General features: G+C 36.4%; 3 protein-coding genes and 1 pseudogene across 7 annotated transcripts; 3 read left to right on the forward strand and 1 right to left on the reverse strand.

Annotated features, from left to right (window-relative positions):
- Positions 1–1,761: 1,761 nt before the first annotated feature.
- LOC103964391 lies at positions 1,762–5,933 on the forward strand. 5 transcript variants are annotated; one of them, XM_048571170.1, is made up of 10 exons: positions 1,762–1,915; positions 2,008–2,199; positions 2,500–2,598; positions 2,707–2,756; positions 2,907–3,052; positions 3,218–3,326; positions 3,513–3,796; positions 3,882–3,957; positions 4,067–5,465; positions 5,597–5,933. In XM_048571170.1, exons 2-9 carry the CDS (start codon positions 2,132–2,134, stop codon positions 4,285–4,287), a joined length of 1,053 nt encoding a protein of 350 aa, XP_048427127.1. In that variant the 5' UTR covers positions 1,762–1,915; positions 2,008–2,131; the 3' UTR covers positions 4,288–5,465; positions 5,597–5,933. The 5 variants fall into 5 exon arrangements, with proteins under 5 accessions (XP_048427127.1, XP_048427126.1, XP_048427130.1 ...); XM_048571169.1 differs by having other exon boundaries at positions 2,061–2,199; XM_048571172.1 differs by having other exon boundaries at positions 1,773–1,900; positions 2,061–2,199.
- Positions 5,934–6,108: 175 nt separating this feature from the next.
- Positions 6,109–9,416, reverse strand: LOC103964332 (protein REVEILLE 6-like). The gene is made up of 8 exons (XM_009377261.3): positions 9,080–9,416; positions 8,409–8,466; positions 8,125–8,248; positions 7,863–8,039; positions 7,648–7,764; positions 6,979–7,088; positions 6,752–6,811; positions 6,109–6,612 (listed from the first exon to the last, which is right to left on the reverse strand). Exons 1-8 carry the CDS (start codon positions 9,307–9,309, stop codon positions 6,514–6,516), a joined length of 975 nt encoding a protein of 324 aa, XP_009375536.2. The 5' UTR covers positions 9,310–9,416; the 3' UTR covers positions 6,109–6,513.
- Positions 9,417–14,008: 4,592 nt separating this feature from the next.
- LOC103964330 lies at positions 14,009–15,173 on the forward strand (annotated as a pseudogene).
- A 9,034-nt stretch (positions 15,174–24,207) lies between these two features.
- LOC103966167 (heavy metal-associated isoprenylated plant protein 39-like) lies at positions 24,208–25,437 on the forward strand. Its single transcript, XM_048571218.1, has 3 exons — positions 24,208–24,376; positions 24,618–24,693; positions 24,874–25,437. Exons 1-3 carry the CDS (start codon positions 24,371–24,373, stop codon positions 25,170–25,172), a joined length of 381 nt encoding a protein of 126 aa, XP_048427175.1. The 5' UTR covers positions 24,208–24,370; the 3' UTR covers positions 25,173–25,437.
- Positions 25,438–26,127: the final 690 nt, after the last annotated feature.

The following is a 26,127-nucleotide window of genomic DNA, read 5'->3' on the forward strand; positions in this document are numbered from 1 at the left end:
CGAGTTTTTATATCATTTTGACCAGCTTAATAAAACTAAAATAGGTTTTTAGGTTTTAGGAACTCAGGGGTTGAGAAAGTTGTAGAATTAATTTTTAATAAAAATGAAAGTGAATTTTAAAAAAATATTTAAAAATTTTCCATAAAAAGCACATTTATTGTAAAAAATACTTAAAATGTTTTTAACATCTAATAATAATTTCACGACTTCATTCATTTTAAAAATCTTTTCAAACAAACGGTTTAAAATTGGATTGAGTTCCACACCCCGGAATGTGCATTTAACCGGCGTAATCTTATGTAATATGCGACATGTCGTACTCTAATTTTGGGCCCAAGCAAGTGTCCAATTATCATGTTGTCGTTTGTTTATGCCTTGGACTGATATTACAAGCCCACATGAGTTTGATAGTAGGCTTAAACTTTGGACAGAATAGGCGAGGCCCAGGGAACGCTTGCTTGGGGCACACGTTGTCTCTGCTCGGGGGTGGAGGGTGGGGATGTAATTTCCATGAAACGTCATCTTCTCCCAGTCAATTAACTCGATTTGAACTTTTACAGTCCTTTTTGGTACAACCTGTCACTTTCCGGCTTCCTCTTCAGTGTACAATTTTCAATTATGCAGTGATGGTTTCCCCTGCGCAACGGAGCCACTCCGGCTTCTTTGTGAGATCCTCTAATCATATTCGTTCATCATATATTGTACGATCAGTTTTCGTTAGGTATTGTTTATATTTAATTTTCAATAAAAAGATTTATATTGTTTATATTGTACGATAAATAAATGTAATTGAAGAATATCCAGAATCTTCACAAAGAGAATCCAAAAACGATCCTCAATCTCGATCCTCAATCTCCCCTGTGCAACCACGTTTCGTCTTATTTATTTGACCGGGGAACAATAAGTTGCAGGTCCCCATCAACCTTCCCGAAAGTGGCAAATGCCTCATACTTTCTACCACTCCAATTAAGGTAAAAACTCTATGGTTAGTATTGGTTAAACAAAAATATTCGTTAAGTTCTTTTTTTTTTCTTTTTTTTTTTAATATTTTATTTTATAACTTCCGTCTTCCGTATGGCCAAAATTATGTAGTTTGCTTGCAAAGTTGCAAGAGTGAAGGAAAGGCAACTCGAAAAGGAAACAATCGGTAACAAGTAGTTCCGGAATAAAAAGAGAGTACGAGTGAGCATACAATTTCATGTAAATTTCTTATTGCATTCAATTTTTCCTAAAGAAAATTGTTTCTAAAAAATGAAACCATCGATAAATGAAATTATTATGTTTTCGGGTTGATCAAGAAAATATTTGATGGTTGTCTGATTAGACGAGCTCTCACATAAATTAAGTATCACTTGTAGTCAGGTTGAATCATCACCCATGAAAATTTTACGTTTTGTGAAAAATGTCGTACAGATAACGTAGTTATGATTTTCTCCCACTAAACTTGGCCAATATTTTTTTGTTTATTTTTCGATGGAGCCGGCCAAATCGGACTTTCGGACAAGGACATGTTTGGGCGCTGCAATGCTCCTCAAGGGGCCAACTAATGGGGTCTTGCCATGTCACCAAAAGTCAAATACCCATATAGGTCAAACAGATTTAACTCGGGCAAGTTCGGCGTTTCTGTCCCACGTGGCAAACCCGCGTCAAAGCTACACTATCGTACGCCCTCACCCGCTCCGCAGCGGATTATTCTCCCGGAAAACTTGTATGCATATTTCCCCTATTGGCGATAGCTCTGCATAGAGGCAACACAAACCAGGTAGTGCTCATCATTCTCTCTCAAGAATTTTCTCACACTTTCTCGTCCTCCAAACACGCATTTCGCCAAACCCTAAGATATTTTCCCGGAAAATTTTGCACACGAAGAGTTTCAATCTTCACTGGAAGCTCTGATTTCGTCAGCATTGTCAAAGTTTTGCTTTCTTTTCTTTTTCTTTTATTTATTTATAATCATTTCCTTAATTTTCTAGTAATTTTTTGCTTCTTATTTCTCTGTCCGTACAGAGAAACACAGAGTATTGAAGATTTTGCATATTTTTGCATCTTGATCTTTGAAGGTTTGTGGAGGAGGGAGAAAATCTGCAGTTGATTTGAAGCGACTGGTTAAAATGCCGGATTTTCCGGGAAAATGAGCTCGGAAACTGACGACCAAGGTCGACTTCCGCACTCAGAATCGGACGCACAAGACCTCGCCAAGTAATCAAATCTCGCTTTTCAAGTATTCTTTGCATTATTATAATCTGTTGAGCTGATCTTCCTAATAAAATATTCGATATGCTACTTTTACTGTTATAATATTATTTACTGTTTGGATACCGAGAAAATGAAGTGAATTAAACCTGCTCAAATTTCTGTTTGGTTACCGAGAAAATATTCTCCGAGACTAGTGTTGTTTTTGTGATTTTACTTTTACTGAAGTCACTAAACCTGCTTAAATGCTGTAATATTAGCCTAATTAGCTGACAACTTGTTTATTATTTTCTGAATTTTATTCAGACATTCAAGGATTACATATAGTAGGGATATTTTGTTCTCTCTGGCAAATGTGGATGCAAGCATAAAACTTCCGAGTGGGATCGAATCTTCGATTTTAAGGTACAATACTTAATGCTTGGTTGTTTACATATTTTTCGAAATTATTCTGTGTATATAGCTATTGGTTCTTGCTCTTATGCTTTTACTTTGATGATTGTCCTGGAACAGTGAACTTTATTCTGTGTGTCCTCGTTCGTCACAACCTTCTCGTGATTCAGGTGTGTAGTTTATGCTGTCTTTAACCTTCCGCATTTTGCGAACTATTCCTCTGCATTTGGAGAGTGCTCTTGCATTTTGATTCTGTTTATTATGAGCGTCCATGTGAAAGATGGCATGACAACGTACATAAATGACATGTTTGTTGCAAGACTCAGAATATCGTGGACTTCTTGGAGACGGGCACGAACTGGGGCTGTATGGACGCTTTCCTGGGGATTCTGTTTCCATGTTGCAAAACAGTCCTCATCTACTCCATAAAAGCAAAGAACCATATCGTCCTCGCCAACTCTATCAGGTCCGATTGATAATTTTCTTGTTCTATTTCAAACTACGGCATTAGCCAAGCCTGTATGATGTCTTTAAGTAGTTCTCATTAGCCTTTTTTGGTCCTTATATATTTGCATGGATTTAGGTGTTGCTAAAGACATCTACTTAACAGTTTTAATTTATAACCTTTCAGGCAGTGAATCGTTCGAAGACAAACCCTTGGAATTCTTACAATGATGAGACTTTTGGTTCTTCTGAGTGTCTAAGTCAGAAGGAAGAGGAGGAGGGAAACATTACAAGAGGTGCGACGATCTTGTGCTATTGCATTCAAAAATACCGAAGTTTTGGGTTGTAGTTATGTAGCGCTTTCTTGCCTTTTTAGTTTGCTTCTTCAATAGATTATGAAGAAGTTTCCTAATGCAAATGTAAATGAAGAAGTTTCTCAATGCAAATGTAAACTACTGACTATCAGTTTTGTTTGGTGGCAGAAGCACAGGAAAAAGCCGTCCAGGAGAAGCAAACTCAAAATTCAAACGAGCATGACGAAACTTCCAAATTTGGCTTGCCTCTTGAGGATTCTGCTAATAGTACGAGAAACAAATGTGAAACATCAGAGGAACATGTAGTATCCCCTGCTTCAGCTGTCAATTCTTCCAGCAGTGCATCTCAACAAACTCCTGTATCTGGACAAGAATTATCCCCAGGTCTCCTGGCCATATCCGTTGACGAGGATACTGAAACAAAATTCTTAATTGATTCGATCATACCAGGGGTACGCATGATGATTAACTAACTTATTAGTCTAAATTTGAACATCATTTTTGTGTCTCACCCCTTTGTAAATGTCATGCCCGCAGCATTCTGATCTGACCACAATTCACCCCGAGGACCCTGAAATCTGTTCTAAATTTGTTCACCGGTTTCATGTTACAGGTAGAGTTGCAAATGTTGATTGTTCTTTAGTAGGCTTAATATTTGTGGAACTTATGGTTTCAACTGAACATTTTGACCTCTGTGCATTAAATTTTTTGCATTTCTCCAGAGAGAACGCCTAGCTGTGGCATCTCTTGCTTTGAACGGTCTGAATTTATAGCTCATGAAGTTTCAGAGGACCTGACTCAAGAACCATCATATGGTACAGGTTCCGGAGAGGGGTTGCAATCAACTGATGCATCTTCTTTCATTCAACAAGGTTCTGTTGAAAGGTCAGGAAAGAATGGCATTTTAGAACCAGTGCAATTTGCCACTTCCAATTGCAGATAACTATGTCTTTCCTTCAACCACTGAAGAATATGGACTCATTTCCATGAATGGGGAAGACAGCTTGTCCTCAAGCTCTGGTGAACAAAGTAAGAGCAGGGAAACTCAGTTAGTTTCTGATGATTTTGTAGAAAAACTCAGATTGGGTGTTCAATTTGCCCCTGGATCAGAATCTATAGCTCATGGAGTGTCAAAGGACTTGACCCGAGAACCATCATATGGTATAGTTTCTGGGAAGGGATTGCAATCAACTGATGCAACTTCTTTAATTCAGCAAAGCTCTTTAGAAAGGTCAGCAAGGAATGATGTTTCAGAACCATGCAAGTCCCCACTTCCTATTGACGAATATGCACTCATTTGGCTGGATTGTGAAAACATGCTGTTTTCAAGCTCTGGTGAGCAAAGTAAGAGCAGGGAAAATCAGTTGGTCTCTAATGATTTGCTCGAAAACATGAGATCCGGTGTTCCATTTGACCCAGGGTTGATACACAATCCTGTCAAGCTGCATTGATGATACAGGAAAGTTTTCCCATTGAGCTTCTTTTGCCTGATGAGGACAGCCTAATTACAGCGGATGACTTCAAGTTTACACCCGAAAAGGACAATAACACAAGTGAAGGAAGTCCAGTCAAAGCTGATGGGGTAAACTCAAGTTCACCGTTTGCTATTTCTACGAATCTAACAGGCTTGAATATTTTCAAAGATGAAAAATCTACTCAACTGAGTTCTGAAGATTCCACTTCCTTCTGTAATTCGTATAATGTTGTCACTGGCGTGGGGTACTTACTGTCACAGTCAAGAACTGCAGGCATGCAGAAGTCCTGCAACATTTCCTTGGGTACGAACCATACAATCAAGACAGACGAAACAAACATCTTTTTGTCCATTAGATTCTCAACCAGCTCAAGCTCGCAAGGCCTCCGTCCCATCCCACCATCCTTTCTCTACTAATATACTCCCCAGTACTGTCCATCACTCCCTTGCAAAACAACACCAGCAACTGCAGCAGATGCACGTTCCAGGAAGGATTCCACAACACCAACTTAGCGGGTGTCCCAGAGGTGCAATGGCTCATTTTCCTTGTGATCAATCTCGTTACTTGCAGGAGTTTGGCCCTACTCAAGATTTTCCTTTGAACTACCAGTCACCAAGTCACGGAACTTTCGAAATGCCAGATCTAGGTACGATGTGGGAAGTTAGTTAATCTGATATTTTAGCATCGAATCTCTTTCGAGCTTTCTACCCGCTGTCATAATTCGGAAAAGTATGATCTAGTAGTAATATTTGTTTCCGTTGCTTTTGGTGCTTTCAGGGTTTCGTGTCCATGGGAGCACCGATGATCTGACTTTCAATACCCCTCTGGATGAAACTCAGCGCAAGGCGGGGACAGGCTTCTACCTTGGCCGGCCATACTCGGACAACCTATGAGAAACAAAGCAGTTAACGAACATCTTTACGGCATCAGCTTATACGTTGATTCTACCAATCTGTAGATGATGCGACTGTAAATATTCGGTGTCCACTTTAAGTTTGACTATTAGTTTCTACTGAAATATGACTCTGTACAAGGAAAGCAACGACACGTAAAAGGCGAAAATAGAACAGCAGCTTAAGAAGCTTAAAGAAAAGGGGGAGAAAAGTTATCTTTACGATTCTGGCTCGATTTTGTTCGTTAAAATTTAGTACTTGTATTCTGTTGTGAAAACTATTTCAAGTTGAACCGAAAACCGCCGGAGAATGGTTTGAGATGCCAGATGAATGACTAGGAATCGCGCCCAAGCCACAAGGGCTTCTGGTGCGATTATTGTACACAAAAAACCGAGATTATAGCATACAGCAATTCGGACGTATCCAATTTCAAGAGGAATTCAAACAGGCGTGCAAATACTGCGCCAACATCGCATAATCTACAACGAAAACTTGAATACAACAGGATGTACAAAATACCATTCACCTAACTTGAACTAACTACCGAAACCCATTACTTGTATCTTGATGTATACAACCACAGCAAAATGCCATATCAAGTGACATGTTATGTGGTCGACGAGCTCACAACACTTACAACGCAGTATCACGACGAGTCAGTACCTAGATGAAATCCTGACACTTTCTAATAGTTGCCGTTTCATCTGCTGGATGCCAAAACCAGTTGGGCAAAGATCAGATTTGAAATTCAAGCACTGCCAACGGGATGAGAAGAAAGCTTCCAAGTTCCAGAACTACCACTTAAGCAACTTTCTCATGTTGATTGTCACAACGGCCTTTAGTTGCATCACTGAGATTCCCTGTATCTGCATCCATCTTGTAGGATGAAAGCAACTGTCTCTGGATCCAATTTAAAAGTTCATCAATATACTTGCTGAGATCATCAACTAAATAAACTATAGCTTGTTATGATCAATCTTCCTCCAAAAGTAAAAGCAAAGCTAAGAATAAATCAGAGGTTAGTGGAACGGAAATTTACATGATCCTCGAAATCAGGATTGGTCAAATTCATGGACAGGTTTCGCATCAACAGTAATACCTGAAGAGGAGCCAAAGAAAAACAATAAGATCACAAGCCAATTACAATTACAAAAGAAAATTGTAAATCTATACAAGGCAGTAACCGAACACAACATACAAACATATAGACTACAGTCAAAACTTAAAAGTGATTGCACACGAGGTCAGAAAGGAGAAAGGAAGTACCGTTTCAACATCTATCGGATCCATCTTCTTCAGATTCTGCATATGACCTGTAACATTGGGGTCAAAGACACTGCCAATGAATCCGTATACTTGAGTAAAGTCGGGAAGAACTGCATAAAACAAATAAGTGTCATATTCATGGAAAAACACTTTTTTCTAGCTATAAATTTGTAATCTATCTCAGGCCACAGCACACAGCACACAGCAAACAAAACGGGTGACATACAAATTCAAAAGTTGCAACTGTGCATTGCTAATGAAAATCCAGATTCATTACTGGTTCCAACTGTGACAAGCCGTTAGACATGTAGACTTATCCAGAGAAGAGAGTACATAAATAGTGCAATTCCTTGTCTATGACACATACAAAAATGCAGACCAAGGCCATGACAACAATGATGTGAACTTTTCCGGTGTTTAACAGAACAAATGAAGGAAACATACGCATAGCTGTGTTTATCTCCTAAAAGTTTGATATACTGAGTACCCAATTATATGTTGAAACAGAAAATCTGTGCGCACATACAAGAATGAAATTCCATGTTCTTGCCAGAATATATCCCACTTCAAGGTGACAGAGTTCAAATTCAATATCAAAGAATTAGAATCATTACGTGACTAAAGTTGTCGGCTGAGAAAAAACTGCAAACAGGAAGACTGAAGCCTCACCTCTCAATGCATGGCTATGGTTCACTTGATCAGTTGTTCCACCAACTGGTTGAGCTTTAGGGGTGCTTTCTGTGGTGCTGCAACTGTTGTTCTGCACAGTTGCTGGCCCCGACACACCTACCACATGAAAAAGAAATCATCAATTTGTGAACGACAACATTAATGTACACTGAGATCAAGTCATTGTGACGAATTAACTTATTTAATAGTTGCACCTTTGGACTCATGAGATGGATTGGCTGATTGCACAGAACCATTAGTCCAAGAAGGGGCTACAGGGCCAGGGATGGGACTCATAAGCATTGATGATGAATCTGGCCTTTGATTAAACCCAGATTCAAGTAAAGCAGATGAAGATAGACATGACCCGGATACCCGCGGAAGTGCCAAAGCTGGAAAACATAGCACATATGAGCAAGGGTTGTACAGACTTTGTCATATGAAAAACAGGATACACAAAACAGAAACTATTCACACCATTTTTTGAAGCTTTTTGAGGATACGGATGAGCAGCTTTCCTTTTTGGCCTAGGGGGAGGTAGATGCTCGCTTGTCCCATTCTTTTGAACCTTCAGAAAATACTTCTGTGCATGACTACGTATCTGCAAAAAGAATCCTTCTTATGAGTAAGGGAGTTCATTCTTTCCTAATTGATGAATTTGTAGACATAAGACTAAATCAAAAGCATAAGTTGGTGATAATCGAAACTCAAGCAGTCTTCCTCTTGCATAGGAAACTATAGAACGAATCAAGAAAAGTAACCTGTATGACTGTCTTTGACCCAATGAAAGCTTCAATCTTTTTCCAATCGCGATCGAAGCTGAGTACAACAGAGGGAACATTAACAAAATTAGGGAATAACCCAAAAATTTATACCAAATTGAGCTTAAACTCAAATGGGCTGAGCATCATAACAAATAATAATACAATTTATTGTTGAGAAAATCAATTGCCACTAAAATCCTACTCTTTTTCCACATTCCCAAAACTTCTATCTTCTTTTTTTCCTACTAAATCCTACTCTTTCTCAACAACCAAACAAATCCTACTCTTTTTCCACTAAAGTCCTACACTTTCTCAACAACCAAACAAGTCCTTACAAACCTCAAAAACACAAACAAAATTTATACCATTTCTTTCCCACATTTTAAACCCAATTCAAAACTAAATTCCTACTCTTTTTCCACATTCCTGAAACTTCTCCTTTTTTCTTCCTTTCCTAAATTTTCTCATCAACCAAACAAATCTTACAAATTTCAACACACAAAATCTACACCATTTTTTTCCCCACATTTCAACACCCAATTCGTAAAACTCTATCCCCCTAAATTCATATGTAACATATACAGAATTGAAGAATTAAGAGAATTGTGAAGCTAATTAAACAAAAAAATAATTAAAGAAATTATGAAATTAAGAGAATTTAAATTTACAGCTGGAGGGCTTCGAGGAACTTGTCGTGCTCCGGTTCGCTCCAGCTCTCTCTGGACTTGGTAATAGTGTAGGGCTTCCGAATCTTCTTGCTGAGATCCTCCGCCGAAGACGAGGTCGTTGACGCCGTCGCAGTGACCGGGGCGAACGGCCCGAGTCCGGGCAACGCCATGCCGTTTACGTCCGGATCCAAGTACAAGCCCTCTGGCAGGTTCGGGTTTTTGGATACCATAAATTGCGGAATGGTCGGATTCGGGTTTTTTTGATGAAGGAAGCCGCGGCTCTTCTGGAGGCGGCGGAAATTTTATATAAGGACTCGGGGATTGTTGGATGCGGCGGAGATTTAGGTGGGTGTGCAGGTATCCAATAGTAGCTCGCCACGTTTACGGTCATGAGATTGACGGATTGGTTCTTTCCATTTTTAGGAAAATTTGGGAAATAAGATTAAAAAAAAAAATTATTATTAATAATGTGAAAGAGAAGAAACAGAGTGGTGAAGGGAAAGGAGGAGGGCAAGGGGAAGACGGGCGGGAGGCTAGAAGGAAGGAGGAAATGGGCTGCCACCAACTCCTTGCTCCACCAACTCCAAGCTGGAGCAAGGAGTTGTTGCCTGTGATCCCTCTTGAGACATCTCGAGGAATGCTGAAAGCTAAAATTCCGTTTAAAATTTTCTTGAGACAACATTTGGACAAAATACATATTCAAACTCCCCTTCAATCATTAAAATTTTAAGAGTAAAAATAGGATTAAAAGTCTTAAACATGAACAACTTTGCCTATTTATCAAAAGCGACCAACAAATTAAGTGCAACGGATGTTCCAAGTAGGGAAAGATGATATGATTTAGCAAATTAACACGTGAACAAAATGTTTAAGTTGAGTGACCCAATTAAGGTACATACCGAATTAGTGACCAACTACGAGAACATGAGATGAGTAGACTTCCTCACCAAAAGGAGAAGGAAACCATGTTGAACTTGGATGATCATGATTTGATTGCTTTATACACAATTTTTCTCACCCAATGCTCTCCCCTTTTTTTTTTTTAATTAAACAAATCAAATAAAACGACGTGCATAAGATGAAGAATGATGTACATAAATCACTCTTGGGAAGAGCTACAATGACACATCTCGACTCGAGTTTAATAGGCTTTAGAATCCTTGATGTCGAGACGTAAAGGCATAATATTCCCTCATTAGTATAGGGGTGATTCGTAATTTTGTAATTAGCACTTTTTGTTGTGGTACATTGTGTACTTTCACTGTAGATATTTAGTTGCTCTAATTTCTCGTACATACATTTACTAAGGGTTCATCACACTCATTGGACATTGAGCACTCTACTATATTTTATACTATTTTTTAATTTATTCATAATTTTTACACATCACATCACTTTCACATTATGATTTTGTCATCTTTAAAATTGACCGACACACATTAATTTCGGAGTCCATCATGTCATCGTAATCGGGATGTTCATAAAACTTTGTTCCCATCCACAAAAGTTAATTTAATTTTGGTTGTTTGTGGTAACAGTGGACTTGTGTGAACCAGGAACCAGTGCATCACCTCTCAATTTTTACCAACCAAACCTTAAAAGGTTAACAGAAGATTGTGGATTGTCGAGAAAAAGATTTGATTTAATTTGGGTTTGCAAAATAGGGACTCCAATGAAGCAGACACATGGTCTTTGGACTGGGAGCTCAGGGTTTTGCGTGAAATATCATGTGGCCGAGTTTGTGGCCACTCATTCAAGTTAATACATAGAGAGCAAATGGACCATAGATTTTTAGGAAAACTAATGAAAATGAATTGAAATTTCTGAGTTTTAACGTTAAAAATAAAATAAAGAGTAATATGAATAGTACCAGGATTGACTTTTTAGTATAAAAATATAATTTTTCGTTAAAGTGAACAATACCGAAAACTTTTCGTTAAGATTCTCTAGATTTTTCCATATATTTTAGACAGCCAACCCCACCACATCTTGCTTTCCACGCCATTTTGTTTCTTAATTTTTAGAATTTTTGTTTTAATAGTTTGAAGAATCAACGGTTTGATTTTGTATTTAGAAATAAAAATAAAAAAGAATTTTAATGAAAAACTCTTGGTATTGTTCACTTTAACGAAAATCCATATGTTTACACTAAAAAGTCAATCCTGGTACAATTCACTTTACCCTTTATTTTGTTCTTATCGTTAAAACTCAAAGTTTTTAAACCATTTTCATTAGTTTTCATAAAATAAAATTTTACAATAATTATGTCACATCCCGACCCGGGGTCCACCACATCCTAGGCCCGCTCCACTATCGTAGCATGATATTGTTCGCTTTGGACCCCGACTACGCCCTCACGGTTTTGTTTCTGGGAACTCAGACAAGAACTTCCCAGTGGGTCACCTATCATGGGAGTGCTCTCGCGCGTTACTCGCTTAACTTCAGAGTTCTCATGGAACCTGAAGCCAGTGAGCTCTCAAAAAGCCTCGTGCTAGGTAGAGATAAGAATATACATATAAGGCTTACATGATTCACTCCCCTGGACGATGTGGGATGTTATAGATTAGATCTTGCATATAACTTATACCTCTTCATTTTTTTGTTGGAATTGGCATACGAAATGAAGCATGATGTTTACATTATTAAGTGTCCTTATATCTCTTTTATCAAATGAAGTATTTTTTTATTTTTCTATTGAGTGTCTTTGCCGACTACGTTGTATTTTTCAAAAACTCCAAGGTTGGTGTAGATATCTAAAAGAAAAGAAGGCAAAATCTCAAGCGCACGAATCGGCTATTATTTTTTACTTAAAGAGATTTTTAAACGTAACTTGACTATTAGCACGTTGAAAATCTTCGTAAACGAAAATTAAATGGAAAGAAAACATAAATATAAGGATAATCACAGGGGTGTGTGAGAAATGTTTGAGTCCAGGGAGAAGTTTGATAGGTTTTATCAAGAAGTGGAGTATGCTTGATGAACACAAAGATGCCATGAATTATATTAGAAAGAGATGAAATATAAAAAATAGAGGAGATGAGTGTACAGAGAAAGAAAAAAAAATTGATTAAGTAAAAGGGCAATTTTGAAATATTTTAAAAATTATTTTAGGTGTCCAAAGAAAGGTGAAGAAAAATTTGAGTGTCCAAATTATATGGGTGTTGAAAAACAGAAGTTAGGTGTAAACATAATTTTTCAAAATTCTTACGTGCAACTACTTGTATACGCATACGGATCCTCGGACTCCGAATTTAAGCCTGTCGTATATCAAATAATAACTTTTTATATCCTGCTCAAATTAAGCATGTTACTAGCTTCGATTAATGCAGTGAGAATCTTAAAACTAGAGGATATGGTATATATACCAGATGCAGAGATGCAGAAGTAGTAACCCTGCAAAAGACATAGGCTATCTAGCGGACACTATACCTTCCACCCGTGTGACACTAACCCTTAATCAAATTATTTAAGAAATAAAAGAAACATTAAAAATACCGTTCACACTATGACCGTGATGCATCCCTACCAGAAAGAGAGTTTTTATTTGTCTAATAGCTGACGGGATCACATACAAGGACGGAAGAAAATGCAATGCAGGGGCCTTGTTTGTGTGTGTGAGATCCTAAAAAAGTTACAATTTACCTTGTTGTAAGTAGAGACTTTTGAGCACATGAGCACGTGGTCCGAAAGGAACTCTTAAAAAAGTAGAATTTGCTTTGTCGTAAAGAAAGACCATTGTGTATGGGGTTTTTTTTTTTAATGTGTGTGTAATTGCATGGCCACATGATTTGATGGGTAGACAAAAAAAAGTTAGAATTTGCCTTGTCGCAAAAAGAGACTCTTGGGTACGGACTCTTTTTATGTGTATGTAACTGCATGGCCACATGAATCGAAGAGTAGACACTTTAAAAGTTAAAATTTGCCTTGTCGCAAATAAAGACTCTTAAGTACGGGCAACAACCCCTCACAATGAGTGTGGAACTTCGTATCACAGGGTCGACTCTCATTATGACGATTCTGTTTGAACGGTGACTCGTGCATCTGGTCCGACCCAAGAAAAAGTACTATCTGTTGGTCTTGACTTTCCAATTAATGCACGTATTGTGTGTTTGTTTAGTATTTTTAACTCTATTTTACTTCTCGTTTTAATTTTTTGATATTTATTTATAGTTTGATTTCTTTGTTAGAGGTGCCCTTAAGAAGAGCACATAAATATTAAAAAAATAAAAAAGACGTGTGGGAGGAAAAGTAATTTTAAAGGACTAACTATATATATTTTACACTTTCAAGGCTTGAAAGGTGGCCGTGGGGATATGGAGACCTACCATCGACGACGACCCACAAGAAACTAGAGTCGTTCCAAAAATTTGTTCATTAAACCAACGACTCAGAATTAACGTTGGTTACTTCACGGAAGGAACCAGCAAACACTTATGATTGCAGATACTTATCAAAAACCATTGAACTTTTCAAAATGTGTTCGAAGCCATTACGGTGTCGTTTGGCAGCCGGAGATTACTGATAACATAGTTCTTAGGCCTCGTTTGGTTTTAAAATAACTTAAACCGTTTTAGATGAAAATATTTTTAAAACTAATCCCTTGTAAAAATTCAAGTAAATTTTAGAAAAACATTTTAAATTTTGTAAACCAAAAGTTAATTTCACAAAAAGTAAATTCAGTCATTTCAAAAATACTTCTAAACAAACTCTTACGCTTCTAGTATTTGGTTACATGATGATGTTGTAAAGAATATCAAAATTTAATTAATTTTCGCTTGCAGCCGAAATTAGCACGTGATTTTGATAACCGTAGAGTGTACTTTTTGCAACTTGACTCTTGACTAGTTGCCCGTTGACTCAGTTCCTTCTTTGTAAGTTCTTCTTCTCTTTCCAACCTTCAATTATTCAGTATAAATTGCAGTCCCCCAAGGGCTCTTCACTTCAGCAAGACACTTTCAACGTCTCTCTTTCTCTTAATTACTAATATAATCTCGTTTTATTTTCTTAATTTCTTGGATTCTGCTGAGATATTTGAAGTGTTTGATTCAACTTCTTGCTCTCAGATCACTCAAGCTCCACAGAAAAATGAAGGTAATTAGGGTTTCTCTTTCTGCAGACAACTTTTTAATGTGATTTTTACATAAAAGATGTGCATGCATGAGTGATGATGCTACTCTTGGGTAAACCCAAAACTTACTTTTGGAAAATCTTGTCTAACCTTCACTTTTTTTTATTTTTTTTTTTATTTTATACTAATTTGTCACTTGGTTCTGATTTTGATCGTTGCTTATTTTTTCTGACAGAAAGTAGTGTTGAAATTGGAATTATACGGCGACAAGTGTAAGAAGAGAGCCATGAAGGCCGTCTCGGGGCTTGAAGGTATAAATTCCATGGCCATATTACTCTCTTTTTCACTCCCATTTCAGCAGTTTTGAATTAGCAGACGTAGGCGTAGTCAAGTTAGTAAGAGCACTCAAGTTCGAATCCGCATCTATTGAGTAACGAACTAATTTAATTTTGTTACCGGAATTTTCTGTTCGCAGGGCTTGATTCAATTTCTCTGGATATGAAGGACAAGAAGTTGACGGCCACAGGGGACATAGATCCAGTGGATTTGGTGGAGAGATTGAGGAAGCTTTGCCGGACTGAGATAGTCTCAGTCGGACCGGCAAAGGGAGGAGAAGAAGAAAGAGGAGGAGAAGAAGAAAGATCCAAAGGACCAAATGATTGAGCTTATGAAGGCCTACCCAGGACTTTATCCTCCAATGCCTGCATATTATTTCGTAAGAAGTTCAGAAGAGGATCCCAATGCTTGTGTCATTTGCTAAATGGTTGGCAAAATTTAGTTGATACGGTGTTTTTTCAAGAAGATAAATCATATGTACAGTGGGTGAATTGGGATAAAACTTTGGTTAAAATAGTGTGGTTGGTCTTGAATTTTCTATGATCTGGAAGTGTTTGTGGTATTTTTGATGTGCTACTCTGTATATCTTTTATATAGTATTTACTCGGATAATCAGTGAATAATAATCAGTTGTCTTAGCAATTTCATTAATATTTAATATTTGAGAATAAAATGATTTCGATGCTATCATTTTTTAGTGCACTATTCTCATTTTAATCCCTCGTTATACTTGATTGTAAACTTGGAAATTTTCATGTCCTTTTTGATAGATCTCAATGAATACATAAGAGTTGAGTATCACGATCGGTAAACAAAAATTTTAAATTGAATGATGTTTTACACCGCAACAATTAATTGTGGAAAGGACGAGGAAGAGAAAGAAATGCAATCCGATGTCTATCTCAGCTATAAATCTAAACTTTAAATCAATTCAATCAGAACAATAATTTCTCAACTAAAATTTTTTGAGCATTGATCGCTTTAACTCATCAAACATGCAGTTATAATCATTTTCGTTAACTTCATCAAATTTTCATAAAAAAGAATTGTGATGAAATGATCATTACTGCACTTGGGTTAGGCTTGAGTAACCTTTGTTTTAACTTTTAATTGGGCTAAAGGCCTACCAAGAACGATGACCCACGAGAAATTAGAATCGTTCCAAAGAACTGTTCAGCAAAATGCCAACGACTCAAAATTAACACTGGCTTTTTCCCGGAAGGAGGAAACAAACACTACGATTGCAAATACTTTTCAAAAACCTAAAAACCATTGAATTTTTCATATAGTGTTCAAAGCCATTACGGTGTCGTTTGGCAGTGGGAGATGATAACAATGTTTTTTGGACCTTATTTAGAAATGCTTTTAAAATTATTGAAAATGTTTTATGTGAAAATATTTTTGAAACAAATCTCTTGTAAAAATTAAAGTAGATCCTAAAAAAATAATTTAATTACTTTCTGTAAGAAGCACATGTCTAATATTTCTTCCAAAAATTACTTAAAGTGCTTTTAAAACTCAAAATGAATTTCGCAAAAAGCTATTTCACTCATTTCAAAAGTATTTTCAAACGAATTCTTAAACTTCCAGTATTTGATTATATGATGATGTAAAGAATATTAAAATTTAATTAATTTTCTCTTGCAGCCAAAATTAGCACATGATTTTGTTGACCGTAGACTGAACTTCTTGCGTCTTGACTCTTGACTAGTTGCGTTGACTCAGTTCCTTCTTTGTAAGTTCTTCTTCTCTTTCCTACCTTCAATTATTCAGTATAAATTGCAGTCCCGGCCCCCATGGACTTTTCACTTCACCAAGACACTTTCAACGTCTCTCTTCCTCTTAATTTCTTCTACCATAATATAATCTCCTTTTATTTTCTTAATTTCTTGAATACAGACTCTTTTTACGTGTATGTAACTGCATGGACACGTGATCTGATGGGTAGATTCTAAAAAAGTTAGAATCTACCTTGTCGCAAAAAGAGATTCTTGAGAACAGGCAACAATCGCTAATAGTCAGTGTGGAACTACATATCACAAGGTCGACTCTCATTGTGAAAAGCTACCCTACAAGTCAGTTTTCGTATCCAAGAATTTCTCCATAGTTGGAGTCATATATTGTACCAAACCAAAGTTCCAACCCAAGCCCTTTTCTAGAGTGTCTCACTTGACATGGTCTGAAATAACGCGTGGAGATCGTAGAAATAAAGAAAGGGTGGCTGTGGGGGATATGGAGACTTGCCAACGACGACGACCCACAAGAAACTAGAAACGTGCCAAAAAACTGTTCATCAAGCCGACGACTCGGAATTAATGTTGGTTCCAACAAACAGTATGATTGCAGATACTTTTCAAAAACCATTGAACTTTTCCAAAAGTGTTCGAAGCCATTACGGTGTCGTTTGGCAACGGGAGATTCCTGATAACACAGTTCTTAGGTTTGGTTTGGAAGTGATTTTAAAATGATTAAAAATGTTTTAGATGAAAGTGTTTTTGAAACCAATTTCTTGTAAAAATCCAAGTAGATCCTTGAAAAACACCTTAAGTTTTGGAAACTAAAAATTAATTTCACAGAAAAGCGAGTTCAATCATTTCAAAAACACCTCCAAACGAGCTCTTAAGCTTCTAATATTTGGTTACATGATGATATAAATAATGTTAAATTTAATTAATTTTCACTTGGTTCTGATTGTGAGAGGACAAAGAGAGACTCTTGAGTCTTGCGTGTGGACTTTTTTTTAAGTGTGTAATTGCATGGTCACGCGATCCGACAGATAAATTCCAAAAGAAACTAAAATTTGTCTTGTCACAAAGAGAGACTCTTGAGTATGGGCAACAACGACTCACAATAAAGGTCAAACTACATATCACACAATCAACTCTAATTGTGAAAAGTTGCGCTACGGTTCAATTATTCGTATCCAAGAATTTCTCCATTGTTGAATTCCTCCATGCTTGGAGTCATATATAATGACAATATTGTACCAAACCAAAGTCCCAACTCAAGTCTCCCTCTACAGTTTCTCACTTGACATAATCTGAAATAACGCTTGGAGATCGTAGAGATAAAGAAAAGGTGTCTGGGGGGATGCGGAAGACCTAACAACAACGATGACCCGCGAGAAATTAGAACCGTTCCAAAAAATTGTTCATGCAAATCTAACGACTCAGAATTAACATTGGCTGCTTCCCGAATTAGGAAACAAACACTATGATTGCACATACTTTTCAAAGACCATTAAACTTTTCAAAAAGTGTTTGAAGCCATTACGGTGTCGTTTGGCAATGAGAGATTACTAATAACACCGTTTCTTAGGTCTCATTTAGAAGTGATTTTAAAATAACTGAAAGCGCTTTAGGTAGAAATGTTTTTGAAACCAACTTCTTGTAAAAATCCAAGTGAATCTGTTTGGACCCAAAATTACACCATCGACATTTAGACCGTCGAATGATAAAATGGTTGAAATGATCTTTAGTTATTATTGAGAAATAATATTGTGATTTTAATCATGGCATTATCTATTAGTAATATATTAAATTATTTAAACCTAATATTTGAACCTATATTAAATTATTTAAACCTAATATTTATCATATACGTATAAATGGTATATGCTTTTTGATGTTGGCCACATGAAATGCATCAGTTGGAGATTATATTGGATGGATTTGATAAATGTGCCATGGATAAAACATCAACGATAGGATTATATTCCATTTTATTATGTATGCATGGGATAAAGGGTACTGCAAGAGTTTTGATGATGAGGTAAGAAGCTTAGGTGGGCTAGGCTTCTGATGTGATGTGATAAGCTTAGTTAGGCTTTTATTTTGTTAGAAAAGTCAGTCATCTGGAAGATATGGATGCTATTAATAGAGAGTCGCAGCCAACATTTAGGCACCTTTAATTCAACACACAAATTATCCTGTGCAAACCTCTCAATCATCTTGAGATTTTTATTTTCTTTTTCTGCCAACATATTTTCAATTTGGATAAATAGCACTGCTTTGGTTATTTTTTTTCAAGTCTCGGACAAAGATTTTCGAGTCCTTGCTGGTAGAGGTCATCTGTGATATCCCGTCCCCAAAATTTTTATTTTATTTTATTCTTGACGTATTTCGAAGGTTTGATTGGAACTAGTTCTTTATTTCTCCAAATTTAAGAAAACGAAGTGAGGGGTACTTTAGTCATTTCCAATTTTCTCGACCGTTTCGGTCAACTCTTGAATTGGTTAGGTAGAGTTTGATTCCATGAGCGCGTAGGCGTAAACAGATCTTATTTCCGAGTCTGAACGGAGAAGTTAGAGTCGTTTGAAGTTGGTGGCATTTTGGTAATATTACCAAAATGCTATAAATGGGGGGGACCTCCAGAAAAGGAAAGTTTTCTGAAAATGGGAAATGGAAACTGCACTAACCCGTTTTAGGGGGAAAATTGACCCATAAACCCACCAAACTTGACCCGCTTGTATCTTTTTCATCCGAGCTTCGTTTTGGATGATCTTGGTGTCCATGGAAAGCTCTTGACGAGCCCTACATTTTTGTGATTTTAGATTTCCCCATTTCTTTTCCATTTTTGCAGGTCGAGGTCGCAAAGTCCACGACTTTTCCGGCGGTTTTATCATTTTTCCGGCGATTCCGGGAACGATTTCCTTCGAGTGAGGTATGAAACTTCATCTACTCTTCATAATCTTCAAGTGGGTATGCTTAGTTTGTACTTTCGTATTCATTTTAGAGTTGGGTGTTTAGAACACCTAGAAATCCGGTTTTCTCCGGTGAAATTGGACGGTTTCCGGTTAGAATTTATCATCGGTCTAGTTGTGAAAAGTGTTTCCCTTGTTGAGCTCTAGCTACCATGTAAATTTGAGCTCATCTAGTTAATGTTGAAATTCGGGGTTTGTAAACCCTCCATCTTGACTTCCACTGCGTGTGGCGGTGCGTGGAATCGTTCACGAGTGTTGTCTAGGTTTCAAATACCTTCTAGTGATCATGTGAACCTATGTCTAGCTTGGTTGCCAAAGATTCAATTGTTGGGTGTGGTGATCAATTTGTACCGCCACTTGTTTGTGTGATTGACAACAATTCGACCATTGGATCATAATGAAACTTTAGTATGTTATCCTCGAAGCATAATGTGGACTTTGGGAAGTTATGAATCATAAATCTGATTTGCGGATTGTTGTGGACCCCCTCGTTGACCGAGAGTTGAATGGTGGTCAACATGTCTCGGAACGTTCTAAATAATAAAATTAGTACTAGGGGAGACTTAAGTGAAGTCTAATGGGCCTACATTGGTTAGAGAGTGACTTGCACATATGTGATATGGTCATTACCTTGATTTCTTATATTGGTATCATCGGTGAATTTGACTTGGTCTTATAATGTGATTCTATTGAAATGTGATTATATATATATATATATATATTTGTATATATTTAGCCATAGACCTATGTTTATCAAACATGATTTGGTTTGTGTATTGATGATGATCGTGGTATGTGAATTGGCGTGCATATTCGAAAGGTGTTTGATGTACATAGGTGGTATGTTATGATGAAATGTGAGTGACTTTAATATATGTGAATATGAAATGGTTTTATAATCATTTTTCCTATAAATTGTTAATTTTCATATTTAGCCAATGTTATAGTTATATGAAGTGGGATTTGACGTGCATATTAGAAATATGGTTTGTTTGTATGATTGGCTTGATTTGATGAGGTGAGGGCTAGTGGTGGACCATTAACCCATTGTCATGGGTTTGTTGTTTTGAAACATGTGTCAATGCTCGTTTCATTATTTCATCTCTTGTTTCGTTGAGCCTTTATAACTTGAGTAACTTGATTCATGTGTTGTTTCATTGATTGGTGGTTATGCAATATACTCCGCGATTCCGTTGAGTAGTGGTCCGGAATCGTATCATGGTTTGGATTCCGTTGAGTGATGGTCCGGAATCGTATCTTGGTTTGGGTTCTGTTGAGTGATGGTCCGGAATCCCTCTTACTCCGCGATCCCGTTGAGTGATGGTCCGGGATTGTATCCACCTTAGTTCATTGAGTTTAGTTTGAGATGGTTGCAAAGGTATAGGCTTTGGATGAACTGTGTCGCCCTACTTCTACTTTCATTGTGTGTATGTGAATATGGATGTGAGATGTTATGGTTGTTTGAAATGAACTTTTGGATGTTTGGGTGACTCCCTCGGAGTTTTCAAAAGTTTGGTATTGATTTCTTATGAAAGATTTATATTCAAGGTTTATAAATTATGATTGACGGCTAGTTTTATTATCGTATCACATGCTTATTTTATTGTCCCTCACCCGAGCCTCTCAGCTTATCTGAGTGCCTGAATTTCCAGTGCACCAATTCCATAATATTGGCATTGACTTTACATATGACAGGTTTGGGTAGATTATGGGAAACCGCTTGATATTTTGGTTCCGTTGAGTGGTCCGGAACCCAATGTCGTTGGATTCCGTTGAGTGGTCCAGAATCCTTGCTCTAGTTCATTCCGTAAGGTGATTTAGAATCCTAAATTCGAGTAGATGGGAATTACCCACAATCGATATTGTGAAAATAAATTAGAATTATCATGTTATTATTCTTAACCCAAATTGGGAATTATGTAGAGTTCATTAACTAAATTCGTGAAATGATATGTTATCTCACTGATTGATTAACGTAATTAAATATTAATATTATGCTTTGTGATTCCTTGATATGTTACAAGCTTTGTATTGAGATATAATGTTGGAAGTATAGTGATTGGTAAGATGAAGTGAAATGTGATGTGACTAGTGTATTGGAAATAGTTGTGACATGTGATTGAAATGCATATTGAATTGCTTGGGAGATGTGAGGTCAAGTAATTGGCCGATAACCCATTGTGATGTGGATTTGTCGCTCGATATTGTTTCGTTTCGTTGAGTTTTTGGGAATTGAGTAGCTTGAATCATGTCTTGTTCCTTCGAGCCGTTGTTATGTTTCTTGGACTTCCGTTCAATTCGGTTGGGTGGTCTGGAGCTGAGTTCTGTTTGGATTCCGTTGAGTGATGGTCCGGAATCCCCTTTGATGCCTTGGTTCCGTTGGGTGGTCCAAAATTTCCCTTTTTCCAAAGATGTAGTCTTCAACTGAATTGTGTTGCTCTAGATTTGCGCTTCGACTTGTTGTATGTGTTGTTGATGATGTGATGGTTGACATTATTGATTGATGTGATTATGGAATGACGTTGAATATGAGTGGGGTTATCATGAGTATTTTAGTTGATTAATACTTCTAGAGATTAATGTGTACTTTGTTAATTCTTAACTATGTTACACACTATGAAATGCAATTTTATGTGGAAAACGTGATGAATTATGTGATGGTTGGAGTGGAAAAGTAAATCGTCATGTGGGATTGATATGTTGGATGCCATGGTTATGGTTATGACTAGACTTGTTGATAAATGTGGCAAGAGAATGGTATTGTACATCGTTGGTTCTTGAAATGATATAGGTTGTGAATTGCGGTGTCATGTTGTGACATAATGGCCTATATAGTGATGGAGGGGAAATCATGATTTTCAGATGGGTTGTTATGTAACCTTGTGTCTAGCATTTTCATGCTTGTCAAGTTCTATTGATTGAATGAGAAATGTTATACCTTTCGACTTAATCGGACTGTGTTATATGTCAATTATTGTGTATGACGAACTACGAATGGCTTGATCCCTGTTTAGGGTACGTAGGCAGTCTAACGGGGAGGTTAGATGTAGCCATAAAGCATACTAAAAATAACTATGTGATTCGATTATTGAGTTGTGCTTGCCCATATCTCGGAGGTGAAATATGATAGATACGGATTTTTGGTGTCGTCACGTGTCAATTCTGGACGTATGTCGGGATTGGGGCGTGACATCATCTCATCAGCCTTCTCGGCGAAGTGAGGTGTTATAGGGTACTACATTCGGCACATTGAAAGCTGAATTTGATATTTGAACTTCGCAAAACTAGCAGCCTTGTCTTCAGGCTCTGGAACCCGAATGCCGATATGTGTTACTTCCTGGGTCGCAGTCATGAGATCAAGAAGTCAGCAGCGCGCTCAATGCCACATCAACATATTTTACTCCCCGGCCGACGAGTTGGCACGCTCCGCACATAACAGAATGACGTAGTTAGCTTATTAATTACTTAGTCTACGTGCCACGTAGGTTTGATAGTTTTTAGGATCAACAGAATCCTATAAAAACATTTTAAATGCTTTCAATAAGAATCACATATCTGATGTTTCTTCCAAAAAAACACTTAAAATACTTCTAAAATTAATTTCACAATAAACAACTTTAATTATTTTAAGGGGAAACTTAATATGAGTCCAATTTTATGAGCCATTATTTGTTATAGTCCAATTATATTTAATTTTTAGGTTAGGTCTAGTGATTCATTGTCCACATAAGCTTATTTGTATTCTCTTGCCAAATTTACCCTTAAATTGACCAATTAAGTAATTACTGTTTTTTTTAAGTTTGTGATTAATGTTAATCTTATCCTTAATTATAGGATTAGGGATTTAAATCTCCTTTTTTTTTCTTCTCCTTCCCCAAATCGTTCATTTCTCTTTTCTTGTTTCTCCCTCACAATATCTTTCTCTTCCTCTGTTATTTTTCCCAGTAGTCTTCTATGATAATATTATTCTTTTGCTCCTCCTTTCATAAGGATGATCAATATACATTTGATTGGTTTTTTTTTTTTTTTTTTTAAATTTTTTTTTTTTGTATTAGTCAATCTTGTGTTTTGGGTTCTTCGTCTCATATATATCTATATATATTTTGGGCTTCATTCTCCTTTTTATATATATATGTTTTTTTTTTTAACTTTTAAGTTCTATCGAATTAGCATTTTCTCTAGTGTTTCCTCCCTCAATATCATTTTTCTTCACGATTTTTTTTTGGTTTTTATCTACCTATATCACTTGTCATTTATTTATTTATTTATCTTTTTATATTATACTGTGCCTGTATCATGAATAATTGTATTTATCTACCTATATATTACATATTTTGTTGATAATCTATATAAGATTAATTGTGTTTATCTACCTATATATCACAAATTAACTGTGTTATCTACCTATACAATAAGTTTTTGTTCATAGTCTATCTGTATCATAGATTATTTTGTATTACCTATCTATACAATAGGTTTTTGTTCATAGGCTACCTCTATCATAGATTCTACCTACATCACAAATTTTTTTATCTACCTCTAGCAATGTTTCTTTTAATTTTTGATAAACTTATAAGATTTGTAATAATGTCTTTTTAATTAAAAAAAACAGGTAGATAAAGGTATTTGAAGATTAAAATTTTAAAAATTCAAATTTAAAGAATTAAAAAAAAAAATTCCAGGGGCAAAACAGGTGTAATAGAAAATGAAATAAAATTGGACCCAATTCAAAAACAGCTGAATTTTTTGGACCTGAATCAAAGTGCCCCTTATTTTAAAATCACTCACAAATGAGCTCTTAAAGCTTATAGTATTTGATTACATGATGACGATGATGCCGATAATATTAAAATTGATTTACTTTTCTCTTGCAGCCGAAATTAGCACATGATTTTGTTGACCGTAGACTGAACTTCTAGCGTTTAGACTATTGACTAGTTGCGTTGACTCAGCTCCTTCCTTCGTAAGTTCCTCCTCTCTTTCCTACCTTCAATTATTCAGTATAAATTGCAATCCCCCAAGGACTCCTCACTTCACCAAGACACTTTCAACGTCTTTCTCCCTCTTAATTACTTCTACCATAATATAATCTCCTTTTATTTTCTTAATCTTTTGGATTCTGCTGAAATATTTAAAGTTTTGGATTCAACTTCTTGCTGTCAGATCCGTCGAGCTCCACAGAAAAATGAAGGTAATTAGGGTTCACTTTCTGCAGACAACTTTTTATGTGATTTTTTTACATAAAAGATATGCTTTCATGACTGATGATGCTACTTTTGGGTAAACCCAAAACTTAATTTTTCGAAAATCTTGGATACCCATACTTTTTTTTACACTAATTTGTCACTTGGTTCTGAATTTTGACCTTGCTTATTTTTTTTGTGACTATAATTTTTTGTGAGTCTAAATTCTAATATCTTGTTTCATTACAGAAAGTAGTGTTGAAATTGGAATTATACGACGAGAAGGGTAAGAAGAAAGCCATGAGGGCCGTCTCGGGGCTTGAAGGTATAAATTCCATGGCCATATTACTCTCTTTTTCACTCCCATTTCAATAGTTTCGAATTAGAAGACTTAGGCGTAGCCAAGTTAGTTAAAGCAATTTGCTGGTCTGCACTCAAGTTCGAATCCATGTCTGTTTGAGTGACGAACTAATTTAATTTTGTGACCGGAATTTTCTGTTTGCAGGGCTTGATTCAATTTCTATAGATATGAAGGACAAGAAACTGACGGTCACAGGGGACATAGATCCAGTGGATTTGGTGGGAAGATTGAAGAAGCTTTGCCGGACGGAGATAGTCTCGGTCGGACCGGCAAAGGAGGAGAAGAAGAAAGAGGAGCCAAAGAAGGAGGAAACGAAGAAGAAAGATCCAAAGGACGAAATGGCTGAGCTTATCAAGGCCTACCAAGCTCATTATCCACCAATGCCTGCATATTATTACGTAAAAAGTTCAGAAGAGGATCCCAATGCATGTGTCATTTGCTAAATGGTTGGCAAAATTTAGTTGATGTGTTTATCAAGAAGAGAAATCAAATGTACAGTGCGTAAAATTGGGATAAACTTTGGTTAAAAAAATGTGGTTGGTCTTCCAAAAAAAGAAAAAAAAAAAAAAGAAAAATGTGGTTGGTCTTGAATTTTATATGATCTAGAAGTCTTTGTGCTATTTTTGATGTGCTATTTTGTCTTTTTATTTTCATATAGTATTTACTCGGATAATCAGTGAATAAAAATCAACTATATTAGCAGCTTCATTAATATTTGAGCATAAAGTGATTTCGATGCACTCTTTTTTAGTGCACTATTTTTGTTTTAATCACTCGTTATATTTGATTGTGAACTTGAAAACTTTCATGTCATTTTTAATAGATCTCAATGAACGTATCAAAATAAAAGTCGAGTATTATGATTGAGAAACAAAAATTTTAAATTGAATGATTTTTTGACATGAATGATTTGACAACGAGTGAGTAAGATAATTAATTGTAGAAAGGATTGGGAAGAGAAGTGCAACCCGATGTCTATCTCAACTATATATTAAACTTAATAGTTTACAATTAATATATAATTTCCATGACTCACTTGAAATATAAATTGAGCTTGCTCTGAATTAATTCAAATAAAACGACAAGGAAGGAGTGGCTTTTAGCCTTTAACTAACAAGGCCGATCTGCTACTCAAGTTGGGATCTATAGCTACAATTAAGAGAAAATTGTAGCTATAGATCACAGCTTTAACTCAATTCAATTATAGCAACGGTCTTTCAACTAAAATTCTTGAGCATTGGTCGCTTAATTCATCAAAACGTTTAGCTATGGTCATTTTCATTAACTCCATCATATTTTCGTCAAGAAAGTTATGGTGGAAGGACCATTATTGCACTTGAGTTAGAGTTGACGGATCTTTGCTCTAATTGGATGAAAGTTGAGGGACCATTGCTACAA

This window comes from the organism of the source record quoted next, unplaced genomic scaffold, assembly GCF_019419815.1.
Source record: "Pyrus x bretschneideri cultivar Hongxiangsu unplaced genomic scaffold, Pyrus_bretschneideri_v1 Contig57, whole genome shotgun sequence".
Taxonomy (NCBI): Eukaryota; Viridiplantae; Streptophyta; class Magnoliopsida; order Rosales; family Rosaceae; genus Pyrus; species Pyrus x bretschneideri.

Coding starts and splice junctions, on each gene's coding strand:
- LOC103964332 (XM_009377261.3), bottom strand. CDS start 9,309: ATGGTATCCAAAAACCCGAACCTGCCAGAGGGCTTGTACTTGGATCCG. Junction 6,812..6,978: donor ATCCGATAGATGTTGAAACG/GTACTTCCTTTC, acceptor GCTCCTCTTCAG/GTATTACTGTTGATGCGAAA. Junction 6,613..6,751: donor ATCCTGATTTCGAGGATCAT/GTAAATTTCCGT, acceptor AATTGGATCCAG/AGACAGTTGCTTTCATCCTA.
- LOC103966167 (XM_048571218.1), top strand. Junction 24,694..24,873: donor GGCCGTCTCGGGGCTTGAAG/GTATAAATTCCA, acceptor TTCTGTTTGCAG/GGCTTGATTCAATTTCTATA.
- LOC103964391 (XM_048571170.1), top strand. CDS start 2,132: ATGAGCTCGGAAACTGACGACCAAGGTCGACTTCCGCACTCAGAATCG. Junction 2,200..2,499: donor GACGCACAAGACCTCGCCAA/GTAATCAAATCT, acceptor AATTTTATTCAG/ACATTCAAGGATTACATATA. Junction 3,327..3,512: donor GGAGGGAAACATTACAAGAG/GTGCGACGATCT, acceptor GTTTGGTGGCAG/AAGCACAGGAAAAAGCCGTC.